The 18,810-nt window shown below is 38.3% G+C and overlaps 1 protein-coding gene across 2 annotated transcripts; it reads left to right on the top strand.

Annotated features, from left to right (window-relative positions):
* Positions 1-498: 498 nt before the first annotated feature.
* On the top strand, positions 499-18,774 carry setdb1b (SET domain bifurcated histone lysine methyltransferase 1b). Of its 2 annotated transcripts, none has more exons than XM_038284259.1 (25): positions 499-605; positions 3,516-3,719; positions 3,870-4,036; positions 4,123-4,166; positions 6,591-6,717; positions 6,803-6,973; positions 7,097-7,298; positions 7,372-7,445; positions 7,535-7,725; positions 7,877-8,006; positions 11,657-11,891; positions 12,621-12,734; positions 13,548-13,851; positions 13,933-14,194; positions 14,657-14,747; positions 14,848-14,964; positions 15,079-15,248; positions 15,349-15,561; positions 15,659-15,829; positions 16,295-16,425; positions 16,590-16,609; positions 16,736-16,857; positions 16,941-17,209; positions 17,524-17,612; positions 18,456-18,774. In XM_038284259.1, exons 1-25 carry the CDS (start codon positions 589-591, stop codon positions 18,571-18,573), a joined length of 3,753 nt encoding a protein of 1,250 aa, XP_038140187.1. In that variant the 5' UTR covers positions 499-588; the 3' UTR covers positions 18,574-18,774. The 2 variants fall into 2 exon arrangements, with proteins under 2 accessions (XP_038140187.1, XP_038140188.1); XM_038284260.1 differs by lacking the exon at positions 499-605 and adding an exon at positions 1,422-1,491.
* Positions 18,775-18,810: the final 36 nt, after the last annotated feature.

Below are 18,810 nucleotides of genomic sequence, written 5' to 3'. Positions count from 1 at the left end.
ACCTAAAAGCTTGTCTTATGTTTTATGTTCTTGTTATTACATTGTTACATATTATTACAAGTATAATCAATAGTTATACATCATTATTTTATTATTTTCAAAGTTTTAGAGGATATATAAACGCATTTATGTCAAGAAGTATTCAAATCTATGGCAGATTTATATTTAAAGTTTTTTTTTATTTTTTTTTATAGTATGTTTATTTTAACTGGAAGTACTAATAACACTTTGCAGTAGTAGTCAGAGTAGTAACAGACTCAGTCTAATAGAGAATTTCTAAAGGGACCAACAGATTAGGGTGAAGACAGAAACACCTTTAAATCATATAGACTAGGAATTTGTTTACTAAAGTACTTTAGTAAATAAATTCCTAGTCTATATGATTTAAAGGTGTTTCTGTTATTTGAATAATTTTATTATTATTTGAATAATTTTATTCAAATACCAGGGGGGAAAAAAAGCATTGTGAAAATCAATCAATATATGCACCGCCCGCCTGGAATACCCCGGTATCCGCAGCACGCGCTTCTCTTTGTAGCCAGCCGTTAGCCGTAGCAGCAAGTTAGCCTTATATTTGCAATAGACGGGATGGAGAGCGGTGAGGGGTGAGTGTTTTTATAGGTCTCACATTAGCTGGGTTAAGAGTAAGTCGCCTCTCCGACAACAGCTTTAAACTATTGGTTGTTTATTTTGCAGTTTGCTCTTTCATTCAGTCCTAAATGTTTCTGCTGCCCATGCTAGCATTACCCGCTAGCATGCACTTGCATCTTGTTACCTGCTTAATAAAAACCAGATGAAGCTATGCGTTTTTAAACTGAAAACACTCGCTTTGAGTAACTTTGCAAGTCCTTGCATTTTGTATTTTATGAATGGAATACTGTGCAAAATACATTCCTGCTTTCCCCTCGTACACTTTTTTTTTTGTTATTTTTTATTGTACTCAGATATTAAGAAGCTAAAGACTAGTTGTCTCGTGAACCCAAACTGATCGCGCCTGTTTCTTCACTTTTCATCATTTTTTCTGTTGTTTCCATTAATTAGCGAGTCTCCAACCGTTATTCACAGGCAGCTGATGAGTGCAAAACATGCAGCTTGTTATGGGATTTGCTGCATCCTTTACTGTGAATGCTCACAATATGTTAGTTAATAATATCTGGAGGATGTCCCAAAGAGAAATCACTGTTAGGAGCTTTTTTTATTGAGCTTTCATGGTCTGTTCTTATTTGTGTTCCTATAGAGCACGCTTTTCCACTTTAAATTGAGGATTTTGGATACTTACAAAGAAGCAAGGAATTACAATTAAATTCTGTATTTTATTTCGTCTGCTATTGTAGATGATTTTGGCCTGAATGTCTGCTGATGATTTTTCAGATAAAACATTTACATAATATGAATTTCAGTGTGGTCAACCTCCTCTTCAGAGGACTGTTGGACATCAACAGTCTTCAGGCAAAGAGACTACAACAGAAGACCCTTCCTGCCTACAGCCATGGGCGTAGGTTTGAATAGGGACCATAGGGACATGTCTCTACCAATAATTCTATTTGAATAACATGTTTATAGTTTACAATTAGAGATGTCCCGATCCAGGCTTTTGCACTTCCGATCCGATACCGATATTGTTTTTGGACTTCCGATCCGATACCGATACTGGCCGATACCAGCCTATCCGAGCATGTGTTTAAGTTTAAGTTAAAGTATTTAGCCTTAGTTGTAAGACTTATGTTGAAAAGGTTTTTAGTACTCTTGATAACATCTAGCCAGCTAAATTAGGTGAGATTGAATAAAACACAATGCTTGGTAACAACAAACTTACCTGTTTATTAAGAGATAAACACAAACTGGACAAAATTATGAATAGCAATCTGAAATTGCACAGTGAACAGTAAAACCGTAAACAGTTAAAGGTGCAAGTATTACTGTAAGTTTTAATAAAAATGCAAAACAGTGAAACACTGGCGCAAAATAGTGGAATGGATCGTTTTAATCGGAGAAACTGGAAAATACGGACCGGATTTTTTTTTAAAAACTGGATCGGCAGTCTGGATCGGCATTTTACATGCTTTGCCGATACGCATTTTTTTGCCAATATCGGCGTCCCGATCCGATCCACGTATCGGATCGGGACAAGCCTATTTACAATACAGTGTTGTTGCAGCAGTCGCTTCTTTTCTGACAACTTGTATATTGAAGTTCATATTTTAAACGCTCAGTGTCAGTTACTCTTATAGTTCCCGCACCCATGGAAATACAATAAATCTATTTGGAGTCCCTTGGATATGTTATTTTGCTTTGCTTTACAATATAGAGAATATCAGCATATCAGATAAAAATAATAAGAGTAGGTTTTACCTCTGTTTACCTCTGCACAATTCTATTTCTTCAAAAGAAAACACAGGATAAATCCGCACAGACATATTTAGATTATATTTGCTTAAAAAGGCACATATTTACTGTTAAATGTTACCCTTTTCAAAGTATTAAGTTGTCCCAATTTTACATTATTCTGAGCCACTGACGCTTCAAACATTGATTAACAGAATCTTGTGTGTGTAGTGCTTATAAAATTTGTATAAATGTAGTAAAAAAGGCTATTTTCTCTTTAAACGAATGTGCCCTGATGCTCACGTCAAGCATAAAAAAATAGGAGCATGCATAATGTGTAGGACCTATGACATCAGACCAATTTAACTTAAGACCACTAGTGTCCCTACCAAGGTTGAGATCAAACCTACGCCCTACGGCTATCAAAATAATCACCATTGTAAAAGTTATCAATATAATATATTTGAAATTTTATTGAATTAGTAATTCCCTCAAATATATTGTTTTGTATGCTGATTTTTTATTTTTTGTCTAAAGATGAAGACTGGCCAAATAATTTAATTCAATTTTCTTTGTGTAGACGTTTATTACTGTTTATTCTGGTCTTAATTACTGTTACTAACTAAACATAAAAAGTTAAAGCAGTTCATGCTTGGGCATTCTTCGGATCACAGAACAGTTTCAAGGGTGACCCTGGATATGTTCACATTACAAGTTATTTCTTAATTTTCCATCTATTCCCCAATCAGTCTTGACGAATGTGAGAAATTTTAAATATTGAAAACGTGTAAGGATTTGGAAACTATTGAATACTGTCTGCTACAGTTTCAGTAATTGTTTTTTTTTTTTTTCTAAAATCGGCAACCACAAGCATTTTAAAACTTTTTTTCATAACAGGAGAGCCAAAATAACATTAAGAAACATCGGGTTGGGAGATAATATTTGTTAGAGGCACAATAACTAACAAAAATGTTAGAATTACTAGAAATTGGTGTTGTTAGTGGATATGAGAAATTATTTAAAAAAACGTATCGAGACAGAGAGGTCCTTCCACCAAAGGAATACATTATTTGTGCTTTTATAACTTTGTTGGATCATCCAGTAATCCTATAAGCCCAGCAGCTAAGAATGCATTCTATTCGCTAAAAGACATAAAATTGATAATTGTGTTTTATCTGTTCTCTCCTCAGAATGGAGGTTGATACCTGGGACCCCAGTCTGGAGGACGAGTTGGGAGTTTCACTTGATGAGCTAAAGAAATGGATTGAAGAGGCTGTGGAGCAGAGTGAAGTTGTGCAGAAGAAAAAAGCGCAGCTGAAAGAGCTTGAAGAATGGGTGGAGCAGAAAGAGAAAGAGGAGGCCGAGACAGAGAAACTTCTCAACGATGCATACCAGTAAAACTTGTTACTTTCATTAGTTTATGTGTTGTTTTGATTGATTGATTAACTTTATTGATCTCACAGTGGTAGAATTTACTCGTTACACCGGCTCAAATAATCACTCACAGTTTTCTCCCAGCTATTAAGCCTCTCTGGTTTCTTCAGGTCTGTAACGGAGTGTGAGAAGCTTGTGAAGGCTGTGTATGAAAGTAACGGTCTGGTCTATCGGGAGAGCAGCTCAGAGGATGAGGGAGGCGGAGGAAGAAGGCTGCCCTCTGAAGTCATCGAGATAGATGATGATGAAGATGATGACGTCATCGCCGTAGGATGCTGTAAGGAACAGTTTTCTACAAATGAGTCACCTATGCTGCCACATAAGCCTTATTTTCTCCCTTTCCCTTCTTTTCTCCACCATCAGTGGTTCCCCCGTCGAAGCCACTAATGCCAGCTAAAGACCCAGTGGTGAGAACAGCCAGCGAATCCCTCTGTGTTTGTCCTCTGATGACCTGGTGTCCATGATGAATTATTAATTGTATTATTTGGCTACCATGATCTTTGACTATTTCTTTTCCTGTAACCCTCAAGACATTTGCGCCCCCAAAACTGGATATGTTCTCTTTTTCCAACCCTTCTCTGTAGAAAGAGTAGAGACGGTTGTGAGTGAGAATCCCAGTAGATCAGCAGGTTCTGAAATACCACACCAGTCCGCCTGGCACCAACAACTTTGCCATGTCGATAGTAATTTAGATTACCTTTCATCCCCATTCCAATGCTAGATCTAAACTGCAGTTGTTTGCCTTCACCATATCTACATGCTTAAATGCACTGAGTTGCTGCCATCTGATTGACTAATTAGAAATGTGCTTTAACCAACAGTTGATCAGGTGAACCTAATTAAGTGGCTGGTAATTGTGCCAGGACTTATTTTGAATTCATTAATTATGTACATTTTAATGGAGAAGGATAAATTCACACAGTTAATTGCATTGCTTTTCTTAAGTCAGGAGCGCTTGCGTTTGTTGTTTCTTGTACACTTGTAAATCTGATGCACAAGCAGCATCTCAACTGTTTCTCTGCTTGGGGTATTGAAGCTTTAAAAGCATCTCAGTGCAATAGTAATAGCAACATACCCTGTGTTTTAGTGATAATTGGAAAATATTGTTTCTCATATATTTTATTTTTTCCTCAGTAACTTAGGTTCCTGTTTTGTAACCATATTTTCCGCACTAAAAGGCACACCTAAAAGCTTTCAATTTTCTCAAAAACCGACAGCGCGCCTTATAATCCGGTGCCCCCTAAGTATGGATCAAGATTAGGCTTCAATAGGTCTCGCAGCTACGGGGAGCAGCCGCCGACTCCTTTTTCTCTCATGGGAGCATACTAGGTCATTTCCATTTGTGTTTAAGAACCCATAATGGCTCCTTTCAAGAGATGGGCATACAACGCCAGTTTAAACTCAGTGCTATCAGTTATGCAGTAAAAAATAGGAATAGATCAGCAGCTTGAGAATTAAACATTAATGAATCAATGGTGCGGAAGTGGAGGAAGCAAGAAGATGACCTGCGCCAAGTAAAGAAGACTAAACAGTTTCCAAGGGAACAAAGCAAGATGGATACATTTGGAGGACAAACACGAACAGCGAGCAGCAAGTAGAAGTGTTGCTTGAAAAGACCTTAAATCTTTCCACCCTCAGAAAAACTAATGTTTCGCAGCAACTGCCAAAAGATTGTCAAGAAAAGCTGGCCTCTTTCCACGCATACTGCAAAAACAAGATCTCTGAAAAAAAGATTCGGTAGGAGCACATCATCAGAATAGACGAGGTTCCTTTCACCTTTGATATTCCTGTGAACCAAACTGGATAAAATGAGAGCAAGTACGGTGAATGTTCACACCACAGGGAATGAGAAGTCAAGTTTGACTTAGTTATCTGACTGTTTCATTGACATTCTCTTTAGTTTAGCTGCATCCAGTTGTTGCATAACAAGCCCAGCTACTACTGTAGCTTCTGTTCTATGCGCCTTATAGTGCGATTTGCCTTAAATATGAAAAAAAAAATTTAAAAATAGGAAATTCATTGAAAGTGCGCCTTATAATCCGGTGTGCCTTATAGTATGGAAAATACGGTGTATCTTCTAGATATGTTTAGTTTAATAATGAGTTAGGATTTTTTTTTCTTTTTTTTAGTCGGTCACCATTTTATACATTGATTATTGTAAAAAATATTTAATATTTAACCCTTCATGATCCTCTTGATATAAGAAGAAAACAGTTTTCTTTTTTTTATGTTTCTCAATTAATCGTTAGTTGATTGATAAGATTAGTCAGCCTTACATTAATTAATTAATCATTCTACTGTAGGGAAGGCAAATTTATTTATAAAACACATTTCTGTAGCAAAACAATTCAAAGTGCTGTTCATGACCAAAAACACGAAAAGTCTTTCACTGAATTTGCATAAAGTATCTGGAGTTTCTACAGAAAGCTAAATAACTTAACTTTCAACCAATTTGCTAGTTTAATAACCTAAATAGTGGATAAAATTAAATGTATATATGCTTTGCTGTGCTCATATTTTTATTGTTTATTTTTTGTCATCATGATTTTAATAAAAAGTTTGATTAATTAATTAAACACCCTATTACTGATTTGTTAAAAAATTTGCATTGAGTCCCACCGCTAAATAAGTATACCGTATATGTATATGTGCAGATGAGAACTATTTCACTTTGTGTGTCTTAGGATATGATGCCAGTAACAAAACTGAAATCTAACACAAATGACTTATTGATTAAGTTATATTGTCTTTTAAAATTACAACCCCTTTAGAAGTTGTTATAAACTATCTATGTGATCATGTGTCTATTGTTGTCTGATCTCTGTTACCAGTTAAAAGACGCCTCCACAGCCCTGCAGAAAGCCACCCAGCAGGTCCAGAAGGTGGTCCAAATAGTCACCAAGCCATCCACTGGTTCTGCTTTGATACGAACAGCGGTGCAGTCTGCAGCTCAGCCAGGTGAGGGATCACAACGCTTCTCACATCCTCCTCTGCGGAGCCATCTTTGCTACAAATGTGGGATATTTTTCATTTTTTCCACCAGGCATTCAGACCTCCACACCAGCAATATTTGTATCACACGCTCCATCTCAGACAATGACGAAGCCGAATCCTAACATAAAAGAGGATGAGCTCAAAGTCGGGATGAGCATCCTGGGAAAGAAACGCACTAAGACATGGCACAAAGGCACCCTGGTTGCAATTAACACTGTTGGTATGCTTCCTTTAAAATCATTCTAAACTTCACGTTTCTGGCTTTTGGACATACTTTTCCTCCATACAAAGTTTATTATTTTCTTGACATTTTAAATAATTCCGGAGCTCTTTCTATTTTCAGGAAATGGTATATTTAAGTATAAGGTAAGGTTTGATAAAGGCAAGAGTCTGCTGTCTGGAAATCATGTGGCTTTTGAGTACAACCCCACGCTGGAGAGCCTGTATGTTGGCGCTCGTGTGGTTGCCAAATACAAAGATGGCAACTTGGTTTGGCTGTATGCTGGAATCGTAGCAGAGATGCCTAACAACAAGAACCGCATGAGGTATGCTTATAAATCAGCAACCTTAGACAGGTAGTTACCTCAAGTTTCTGATTCTCTGACGTATTTGTTTTAGGTTTCTGATCTTCTTTGACGATGGCTATGCTTCATATGTGATCCTTCCTGAACTGTACCCAGTTTGCAGACCTTGTAAGATTGGAATTCTTATTTTCTCTATATTAAAATAAATTGCATGTAGAAAATAATGTTAAAAAGGATGAGTTTTTTTCTTTGCATAGTGAAACGTACTTGGGAAGACATCGAGGATGCGTCTTGCCGGGACTTCATCGAGGAGTACATCTCTGCCTATCCCAGTAGGCCGATGGTGCTCCTAAAGGTCGGTCAAATCATCAAGACTGAATGGGAGGGGACGTGGTGGAAGAGCAAAGTGGAAGAGGTGGACAGCAGCTTAGTCAAGATTCTCTTTTTGGTGCGTATAAGCCACACCTGAATTTAAGTATTTTCAGAGCTTTACTTCTGAATCAACAGTGTTTTTTTATTTGTTTTTTTAGCTTTTTCTAACAACAGTGTAACACTTTAATTGTTTACATCAGTTTTTGTGTTTTCTTGGTGTCGAGCAGGATGATAAGAGAAGTGAATGGATTTATAGAGGATCCACCAGGCTGGAGCCCATGTTCAACCTGAAACTGGCTTCAGCAAACACCCATGAGAAGAAGCTGGCCGGCCACCAGAGGACAAGACCCAACATGGGTAAAGATACTCAGTCATGCACAATAGAAAAAACACAAAAATTTGCAGCTTTACTATTTGGTATTTAATGTGGCCTGACTTGATCCGAGGTTTCTCTGAGATTCTGCAAGCCTGCATCGGTTGAGGCAAGCCTTTTACACAAATGTGGGAACTGGGTAAAGAGGAGCCAGAACTTTGGCTCATAGTTCCTTTATAGCTGGGCGATTCAGACAGAGAGCTATGAAAACTCTATTGCTTATGACACTGGCAGATAGCAGTCTTATCTGGCCCAGGTTAACATAGTCCGACTTGAGCATTGACATTCTATAAATGATAAAAAATAAAAGTTAGCATTCTATATTACTCCTTTATCTTTGTCCTCCTTCCATTTTCTCTCTCGTCTCCTAAATAGTTTGGATAATCTACTTTTCCTCAAAGCTAGTTGTGGATGTTGATGTTCTAATCTGTTTTATCACCTTCAGCCCAGATCCTCTGTCCAGCGCTAATGAGGCACCTGATAGTAACCTCAATCTAAAGCATGCTACAAAAATCAATTGGAAAATGTTAATCAGCATCCAAACAATATCTATCAGACCTGTCATATTGCCTCCATGATCAAAGATGGCAACATCACTCTGGCAGAAACTGCTGAGTCTGTTGGCACCATTAGAGTAATGAGAGGTCTGTAGGCTGCACCAGTAGTTTAAAGCTAGTTTTTCCATGTGACAGACACGGCACCGCTTCGTTGCCATAGTGATGGAGAAGCTTTCTGACCCAGAACAGAGGGATAGATTGAGGGCTTGTTTTTTCTGTCTGTGTTTGGGATGTGGAATATGAGCACTACTTAAAAAACAAACCTTTCTTAGAAATGTAGACAATTTTTAGAAAACATACCATTTCCTATAATTTGATTGGTAGAGGGCCTATTTCTGAACCCTCATTCTGCATGCCATGGGTCAGGGAAACAGACCCGGCTTGTGGCTGTGTTTACTGAACACATCACATCCAATCATGTGACTGGGTCGGTTTAAATTCTATTGTATCATGGACAAGATCATCGAGAAGCAAAGGTTTCCAGACCAATACAGTTATTGGATACAAATCTTTTCCCATTTCCGTTTTTTCCACTTTACTGGAGCAATAACGAAAAAGATGTGGACCAAGCAGATAGCTTTATTATTTAGTTTTACCTTCTGCTTCAGACTGCCTTTACTTATTGAGGTCAAACTCAGTTGATGTTGCACAAAAGCTCTGCAGTTGCACAACCTTTTCTTTATGCGGGTCTTTTTTAACGGCTGTCTCTCAGAGTTACAGTATTTTTGTTAATTTTTAATTTACACATTCCTTCATAAAAAATAAAAAAAAACTTACCATGAAATAAAACCTCAGCAGAGCATTCTGCAGTTTCATGTGCTTTCTGACTATCATACACCATTTACAGGTGCTGGTCATAAAATTAGAATATCATGAAAAAGTAGATTGATTTCAGTAATTCCATTTAAAAAGTGAAACTTGTATATTATATTCATACATTACATACAAACTCATATATTTCAGATGTTTATTTTGTTTAATTTTGATGATTACAAATGACAACAAATGAAAATCTCAAATTCATCATATCAGAAAATTAGAATATTGTGAAAAGGTTCAAAATTGATGGCCCCTGGTGCCACACTCTAATCAGCTAATTAACTCAAACCACCTGCAAAAGCCTTTAAATGGTCTTTCAGTCTAGTTCTATAGGCTACACAATCATGGGGAAGACTGCTGACTTGACAGTTGTCCAAAAGACGACCATCGACACCTTGCACAAGGAGGGCAAGACACAAAAGGTCATCGCTAAAGAGGCTGGCTGTTCACAGAGCTCAGTGTCCAAGCACATTAATAGAGAGGCGAAGGGAAGGAAAAGATGTGGTCGAAAAAAGTGTACAAGCAAGAGAGATAACCGCACCCTGGAGAGGATTGTGAAACAAAACCCCTTCAAAAATGTGGGGGAGATTCACAAAGAGTGGACTGCAGCTGGAGTGAGTGCTTCAAGAACCACCACACACAGACGTATGAAAGACATGGGTTTCTGCTGTCGCATTCCTTGTGTCAAGCCACTCTTGAACCACAGACAGCGTCAGAAGCGTCTTGCCTGGGCTAAAGAGAAACAGGACTGGACTGCTGGTGAGTGGTCCAAAGTCATGTTCTCTGATGAAAGTAAATTTTGCATTTCCTTTGGAAATCAAGGTCCCAGAGTCTGGAGGAAAAGAAGAGAGGCGCTTCATCCACGTTGCTTGAAGTCCAGTGTAAAGTTTCCACAGTCAGTGATGGTTTGGGGTGCCATGTCATCTGCTGGTGTTGGTCCATTGTGTTTTCTGAGGTCCAGGGTCTACGCAGCCACATACCAGGAAGTTTTAGAGCACTTCATGCTTCCTGCAGCTGACCAACTTTTTGGAGATGCAGATTTCATTTTCCAACAGGACTTGGCACCTGCACACAGTGCCAAAGCTACCAGTACCTGGTTGAAGGACCATGGTATCCCTGTTCTTAATTGGCCAGCAAACTCTCCTGACCTTAACCCCATAGAAAATCTATGGGGTATTGTGAAGAAGAAGATGCAATACACCAGACCCAACAATTCAGAAGAGCTAAAAGCCACTATTAGAGCAACCTGGGCTATCATAACACCTGAGCAGTGCCACAGACTGATCGACTCCATGCCACGCCGCATTGCTGCAGTAATACAGGCCAAAGGAGGCCCAACTAAATACTGAGTGCTGTACATGCTCATACTTTTCATGTTCATACTTTTCAGTTGGCCAACATTTCTATAAATCCTTTGTTTTTATTGGTCTTCAGTAATATTCTAATTTTCTGATATGATGAATTTGAGATTTTCATTTGTTGTCATTTGTAATCATCAAAATTAAACAAAATAAACATCTGAAATATATGAGTTTGTATGTAATGTATGAATATAATATACAAGTTTCACTTTTTAAATGGAATTACTGAAATCAATCTACTTTTTCATGATATTCTAATTTTATGACCAGCGCCTGTAGTCCAGATCGCCTTTGGAAGGTAGGACTGGGCGTGATAAGCCAAGCCCCACTTGCTGGACCTTTATATATTATTAATACAGATTTTATTTGGACTGTAGACTTTTATTTTAAACATTACTTTAAGCATAAGTTATCTGTTCCCTTTGCTACACTTCCTTTACTTTTTGAACTGAGGCTGCACTGTTGTAAAGCAAATATTTAAAAAATATGGTTTAACCCTTCCTAGCACAGCAGTTAGTTTTATATAACTGTTTACAGCATTGTAAAACTTATCCTACAGTTTGGTAGTTTGGGATAATCCTACAACACAAACTTGAAACCTTAGGGTCAATCATAGCTAGAGTTACAGTGTTAATAGAATTTTGAACAGTATTTATTCCTTTATATTCTCTTCTTTGGGGAAGACAGTTTAATTAAAATTCTCCAGTGTGGTTGGAGCTGCTTGTGTTGATTAAATGCTGTTGAACAAGCTGCCAGTACTGCTTGGAGAGCAGTCTTAGTCCTCCTCCATATCCTGAGTTGGGAGACTTTGTTAAAGTCATATTTAAATAGAGTTATAATTAGGCTATTCTCAGTCTGAGGTGTTTTAAACTGTTCCTACTGTTCCAAATTTTCTAGGAGCATTAAGGAGTAAAGGCCCAGTGGTCCAATATACTGGTGTGGAAAGTGTCGGAGGTTCTCCTACCAAACCTCAACAATCAGCACCCAGCCAGCCTCAAGCTACAACACTAATTCAGCAGCTACAGCAGCGACCACAGCCCCAGCCCATCCAGCAGCTCCAGCAGTCACCGCAGACCCAACAAACCCCTCAGACCCCACAGCCCTCACAATCTGGCCAGCTTCCACGTGTTGAGTAAGTATGCTTCTAAAACATGTCACAGAGACCTCTGCAGATGAAAACAGGGTTTAACCTCACAGGACAGCCCAGTCATTTGGAGTATTACCTGCTTTAGAAATAGGAATATGGAGGGATTTATTAAGCAGAATAAAACAGTTTTTTCAATGGTTCTGTTGGAGTTTGGCTTTATCTTAATATGTACAGTACAATATTCATAAGTCATCATAAAGATTATACTTTTATAGCTTTTCCTGCACTTCAAATCTTTAGGGCTGCTAGTAATCATTATTTTGCAAATCGATGAATCTGTCAATAATATTTTGATTAATATTTTGATAGCCAAATATTCTTTGAAATAGACTTTTTATTAAATCAAACCAGGTAAAACTCCAACATTTCCAATATAGTAGTTCTATAAAGAGCATATCAACATTTTTTTAAATCTTAAATGCAAAATGTTTATATTTTTCTTTACAATCTTGGTATAATTACTGCTATAAGTGGGCTGCTGTGTCAGCTAAAGGCACGTTTTAGTCTCTATACTCCAATTAACGATTAACTTATTATTAAATTAGTTGATTATTTGAATATTCAATGAATGTGATTATTTGTTTCAGCCCTTCAACATGTTTTACTTCAACTGTTACGCCTTCATGGGGATAATACTCAACTCTTTAGTAAATATTGATTGGGCTCAATCCTTGAAATAAGAGGTTTTAATATTCCTCTCTTTGTTTTATCAAGAAATAAACATCAGATGGCAAAGAAGAGCACCTCTCCTTTCGTCCCTGGTGTGGGAGGGACACATGCCTCCAAGATGTTGCAGGCAGCATCCTCCAATACCAGCAGCCTCTCGACGTAGGTTCTCTTCTTCCTAACTACTAATTTTCAATTGTTTAAAACAGATCACTCACATAGACACAGTGTTTGGTAAAACTCAGTTACTCTTGTAAAAGTCACAGGAAGTCACAGGTAACAATCATGTGCTGCTACCTAAATGCCCTGATCTGTTATCAGCTCTAACAATGGATGTTTTGGTGCTGCAGGTTTATGGTACAGATGCAGGGATCTAAGAGGCTCTACTGTTGCTGCTTGATGACTGGAAATAGATTTTAAGTTTATTTTCAAATGGCTTCTATTTTGGGGGTGGCTGTATTTTCACCTCGGCAGGAAAATTTTATTTATTTATAATTGTTCAAATAAATAAAATAATCCTCTGGGTTCTTACCAGAGTGTGGGGGGAAGCCCGTTAATTCTATACTGCTACCTATAGCTATAGCTATATCTTTCTATTTTATGCCTCTTTGATAATTAAGTCCATTCCTTTCCCATACAAACTTTTCTCCATGTTAATAATAATAGTACATTTTATTTGTCATGCACTTTACATTTAAGAAAATGTAAATGCTACAGGTACAATCATCATAGAAGGGTAAAATCAAAATTTAAAACTAAACATCGCTTTAAAACACTTGTGAATAAAATCAATAACATAATTGTAAAATGTTAAAAGTCATACATCCTGCTAAAAAGAAATGTTTTTAATCCCGTGTAATATTTTGCACAGGCTTATCATTTAAAACCAACCACTGACTGCTCTAACTGTAGAAATCAGATCCATTTTTGTACATCAACTAAAGTTTTCATGTCTTGTTTTCTTTTAACCCACAGTATAAAAGTAGTGAGTACCTCCAATGCTCCCACATCCTCCTTCACGTCTTCATATCAGCGGCCCACATCCACCCTGGTTTCTCCTCCTCCTGTTGTTACTCATGCTATGGCCACCATCCCCCAGCAGCCTTCCTACAGAGCCCCCACAGACAGAATATTCTACCTGGCACACACCTGTCAGCCTGCCTGTCTGAACCGTGTTCGACCAGCAAAATCAGACCTACACAGAGGAAAGAACCCCCTCCTCACTCCGCTGTTGTACGATTTCAGACGAATGACGGGGCGACGCAAAGTCAATCGAAAGGTAAGCGGGAGCCCTTAAATCATATTACCATGCTGCTCTCCTAAGCGGAGTAAAGTAACCCCTCCTCTTTTCACCCCTCAGATGTCCTTCCATGTTATCTACAAGGCTCCATGTGGACTCTGCCTGCGTAGCATGGGGGAGATCCAGAACTACCTCTTCCAGACCCAATGTGACTTTATATTCTTAGAAATGTTCTGTCTCGACGCGTATGTGCTGGTGGACCGGCCATTCCAGCCACAAAGGCCCTTCTATTACATTCCAGACATCACTAGTGGGAAGGAGGACATCCCTCTGTCCTGTGTTAATGAGATTGATACGACTCCACCTCCTAATGTAAAATACAGTAAGAATCCCTCTGATTTCATACCAAATATGAGATTGCTTGTATTATTCATCATTTGGTTAGAGGTTAAACCCAGTAAGCTGGTTTGTTATCAACCTGAAGGTTGCTTCAGGCTAGTTTGACACAAGGACTAAACATCCTTTGTAACGTGGGGTAATAGACATCATTAGCAGAAGTGGTATCAATAGTTGGGATGCATTTAAATTCCAGATTTGTGTCCTACTATAAAAAATATTCTTACCAGATTAAATAAAAATCTATCATTTTAATCATCTTGCAGATCAGTTTAAAAGACCCTGAATAAAATGGAAATCTTTACATATTAATTAATTATATATATATATATATATATATATATATATATATATATATATATATATATATATATATATATATATATATATATATATTCCAACTATAAAATTAAATATTTTGTCCGATTCTTGATCTTGTTCCTACAAGGTAAGGAGCGCATTCCTGAAGACGGAGTATTTATTAACACCAGTTCAGACTTCCTGGTTGGCTGTGAATGTACAGACGGCTGTCGAGACAAGTTAGTAAAGACAAGCTCTGTCCTTTTTTAAATTACAGTCCAAATAAGCCCCCGATGATTTTCATGCAATCTTGTATGTTTTTTTTCTCTTTAATTACAGATCCAAATGTTCCTGCCATCAGCTGACCCTCCAGGCGTCAGGGTGTACGCCCGGGGGACAGATCAACCACAGCGCAGGATATTCATACAAGCGATTAGAAGAGTGCCTGCCTACAGGGTCAGACAGCTACATAATTTATAGGGAAATAACACCCTCCTAGAGTAAAAAGGATTTTTAACTCTGATGGTTAATATGAAATGGTTTGCTTTCTTCCATTCTGCTCCATCTCAGGATCTACGAATGCAACAAAAGGTGCAAATGTTGTGCTCAGATGTGCACGAACCGGCTGGTGCAGCACGGCCTGCAGGTCCGTCTGCAGCTCTTTAAGACCCAGAACAAAGGCTGGGGCATCCGTTGCCTGGACGATATAGCTAAGGGCTCATTTGTCTGCATTTATGCTGGTGAGAAATACTTTACATTAGAAGCAACAACAAAAAAAACAGACATGCATAGACAACTATTCTAGGTGGACAATTTATTCCTTTCCTTCTCTTTTTACAGGTAAAATCCTGACGGATGACTTTGCTGACAAAGAAGGTCTGGAGATGGGTGACGAGTATTTTGCTAACCTTGACCACATTGAGAGTGTGGAGAACTTCAAGGAAGGCTACGAGAGCGAGGCGCACTGTTCAGACAGCGAAGGAAGTGGCGTGGATGTGTCTAGGATGAAAATCCAGCCATCTGCTTTAGTCTCTAGCAGTGCCAGGAAAAAAGGTGAGAAAAGATGAGAGGTGGTGGCTTCTGTATTTTTACTAGCCGCGGTGTCATTAACTGACTGAATGTTTCCACTCTTCACGCTCTCCTGCCGCAGCCCAAAGCTCCAGCTCGTCAGATGATAGCAACAACGAAGAGGAAAAAGATTCAAAGAGTGAAGACGAAAGCGACAGTTCAGACGACACATTTGTGAAGGAAAACTTCTACACCCCTGGTTCTGTGTGGAGGAGTTACACCACACGTGGACAGGCCAAAGGAAACAAAGAAGGTATCTAGTGTTAACCTACCATTGTGTATTGGTACTATGGTTTGGTCAATGACACTAACAGCCAACACCCACAGCAATGCAATCTGGAGCAGAGGAGCACATTTTCTCACATTTCTCAGTAGAACGTGTTCGACTTATTAAATGTTATCGTTTGAATGCAGGAGGGAGGGGTCAACATTGGGTATAGCAGAGTGCTGCGTATAGTGTGAGTGGATAGAAATGGAGCGAGAAACGGAATATTAATATTTTATTCTCTTTTTCTTCAGTGACAATTAGCATTCTGAGTAATGTCATTTATGTCTGCTGCCTTGAGACTGTTCAGCTGGCTAAATATTAAATTAGCATTTAAAAATGTGATTCTATAACACTAGCAATGTTAAATATCTATTGCATACACTGAAATGGCAATGATGAATTATAAACAATGTGTTAAGCCTTAACCCGTTACTTTTTCTTCTGCTGCAGGAAGTCAGGACAGCAAAGATGGGTTGAGTGTCTCAGCCAAAGGACAAGAAGATGACAAACCGCCCTCTATGCCTGAGGAGACGGGGAAAAGCAAAGTGGCGTCCTGGCTGACCGGCCAAGGACTGAAGAAGGTCAGTGAAATTAATCAAATACTAAGTCATGAAGTCTATTATTCTGGTTTCTGGCAAATGACCTTTGTTTTTGTTTTTAAGAAGCTAGTAGATTCCCAAAAAAACTCTGAATTCTTTTTATATTGGATGATATTTATTTCAGTATTATCTTCTCTCTCCAACAGGAAACTGGAGACAACAAGAGGTTTGTTAAAAATCCCCTGCTCTCTGCTAAATTTAATAGATTAGCATTTTTCTTTTTTATTCCAACTCTTTTCAAATAAACTGCCAGTCAAATTGCCTGACCCTCTATGATATTCTTATTTTACAGTCAAATAAAGACTGACCTTGCAAAAAAACAGGACGTCATGACTCTCTCTGACAGCGATGATGTTCAAACGATTAGCTCTGGATCTGAAGACCGGGAAAAAGAGAGAGAAAAAGTCCCCCAAGGTGAACGCTGCTTCAGCAAACACTGCATCTTACTCTACATGTATCATGGTTTTAACGTGTTCTTTGTTTCTTTTCTCTTGTAGCTTCTGTATCCGGTGTGACTAAGAAGCAGGTGGCGGTGAAATCCACCCGAGGCATTGCCCTGAAGAACACCCACAGCATGATGGTGAAGACAGCTCCGTCTGCAGGAGGGGTCGGACCCAGCGGTCAGGGAAGCAAGCCGGGGCAGCAGGGGCAGTCTGGAGGAGGGACAGAAAACGCTCCTAAAAACACCCGCCTGTTCTTTGACGGAGAAGAGTCCTGCTACATCATCGATGCCAAGTTGGAAGGAAATCTTGGACGTTACCTCAATGTAATATGGATTTCTTTCCTGTTGGCATTGTGTGTCACTTATTAACTGGTTGTGTATTAGTAACAGCTCTGCATGCCTTAATTTGGCATATATGTTTGGATCATTTTAAAACTCCTATATTTCTTAGCACTAAAATTAGGTCTGACTCTGTAACCTATCTGACCTATTTGTTCTTATTTTTGTGTTTAATTTCTGTGTGTTTTATTCATTATTGATGGTTTTATAAAAACTGTACAGCACTTTGGTGCTGATACAATCGGTTTTAAAGTGCTTTATAAATAAAATTGACATATATCCCTCTATCTGTGTTACAGCATAGCTGCAGTCCTAACCTCTTTGTCCAGAATGTCTTCGTTGACACACACGACTTGAGATTCCCCTGGGTGGCTTTCTTTGCCAGCAAGTGAGTGACAAGAATCAGAGATCTATGTTCAAAAACAGCAGTGAGATGGAAGCTTTAATGCATTCCTTCTAGACAAGGAATAATAAAAACAAAAACTGAAAACCATCCAGTGTTTTAAAACTGAGCATTTTAACTTTCAACAACCTGAAACCTCGTGGTATTTTTTATTAGTTTAATATTAAAGACCAAAAACAAGATTTTACACAGTTTTAGGACAAGGTAATAAACTCTCACTCAACTGATTGGTTGTTGCTATGGTAACTGATTAGAATTTGGTTGTTGCTATGGTAACTAATTAAAATAAATCAAGCCAATAGAATAGGTAGCATATTTATGAGTTAGGATGGCCTAGTTAAAGTCCATTCCTAATTTTTTTTTATGTTTCCTTCAGTAACTTGTTAAAGAGTTGTCAAAAATTTCAGGATTTAAATTTTCTTTTCAGACAAATGTAGTCACCAAATACAAATGGGTGCTACACCTAAGATGTTTGATCGCCATGCATTTCCTCTCAACTTTCTTATTAAACTCTAAAGTGATGAACTACTTGAACGTTAAGGCATAGATCTGTGACTGGAACATCTTTAAATTCAGACTCATTCCCAGATTTTATACTTAAGAAGTAATTGGAGCTTAGCTTAAGGGAATGTGGTAAAGATTAAACTTTTTCCATCAAAAGATGTTTCATATTTAAACTCGGATTATTGCAGCAGGATAAATGGATCTGAAGTTCCTTAAGAGTTTATTTTTTGATTCATTTACTCATCCATTATTTTACAAATTCTCCTATTTTCCGACACATTGGCCCTCTATCTCTGTTAATAATCTTATTCTGGGTTGGTTCAGGCGGATACGGGCCGGCACAGAACTGACCTGGGATTATAACTACGAGGTTGGGAGCGTGGAAGGCAAAGAGCTGCTGTGCTGCTGCGGATCCACAGAGTGCCGAGGACGGCTGCTGTGATCAACCCGGACCTCTGTTCCCCCCAGCAAGCCCCTTCACACTGTACCAATTTCTGTTATTGCATTTCTAAGTTCATTTTTATGACATCTCATTCTTTTTGTTTGTTGTTTTTATTTTTTTCAGCGTGTTTCTCAAAGTTTCTGAAGTTGTTTCATGCAAAGTTTTCTGTACCTCTGAATAAAAGTTTCTTCAGTGACCAGACATCCTGCATTATTCAGTTATTACTGCTTTCATTGT

The sequence above is a fragment of the Cyprinodon tularosa genome, unplaced genomic scaffold (genome assembly GCF_016077235.1).
Source record: "Cyprinodon tularosa strain WSP-4 unplaced genomic scaffold, ASM1607723v1 ctg2, whole genome shotgun sequence".
In the NCBI taxonomy this organism is placed as follows: domain Eukaryota; kingdom Metazoa; phylum Chordata; class Actinopteri; order Cyprinodontiformes; family Cyprinodontidae; genus Cyprinodon; species Cyprinodon tularosa.
The sequence above is the reverse complement of the archived record's forward strand: the minus strand, read 5'-3'. Positions and strand labels throughout refer to the sequence as shown.

Excerpts from the sequence above, each read along its gene's own strand:
- setdb1b (XM_038284259.1), top strand. Across the intron at positions 4,037-4,122 it reads CGTCATCGCCGTAGGATGCT|TGGTTCCCCCGTCGAAGCCA; the intron begins GTAAGGAACAGT and ends CTCCACCATCAG. Across the intron at positions 7,446-7,534 it reads GTACCCAGTTTGCAGACCTT|TGAAACGTACTTGGGAAGAC; the intron begins GTAAGATTGGAA and ends TTCTTTGCATAG.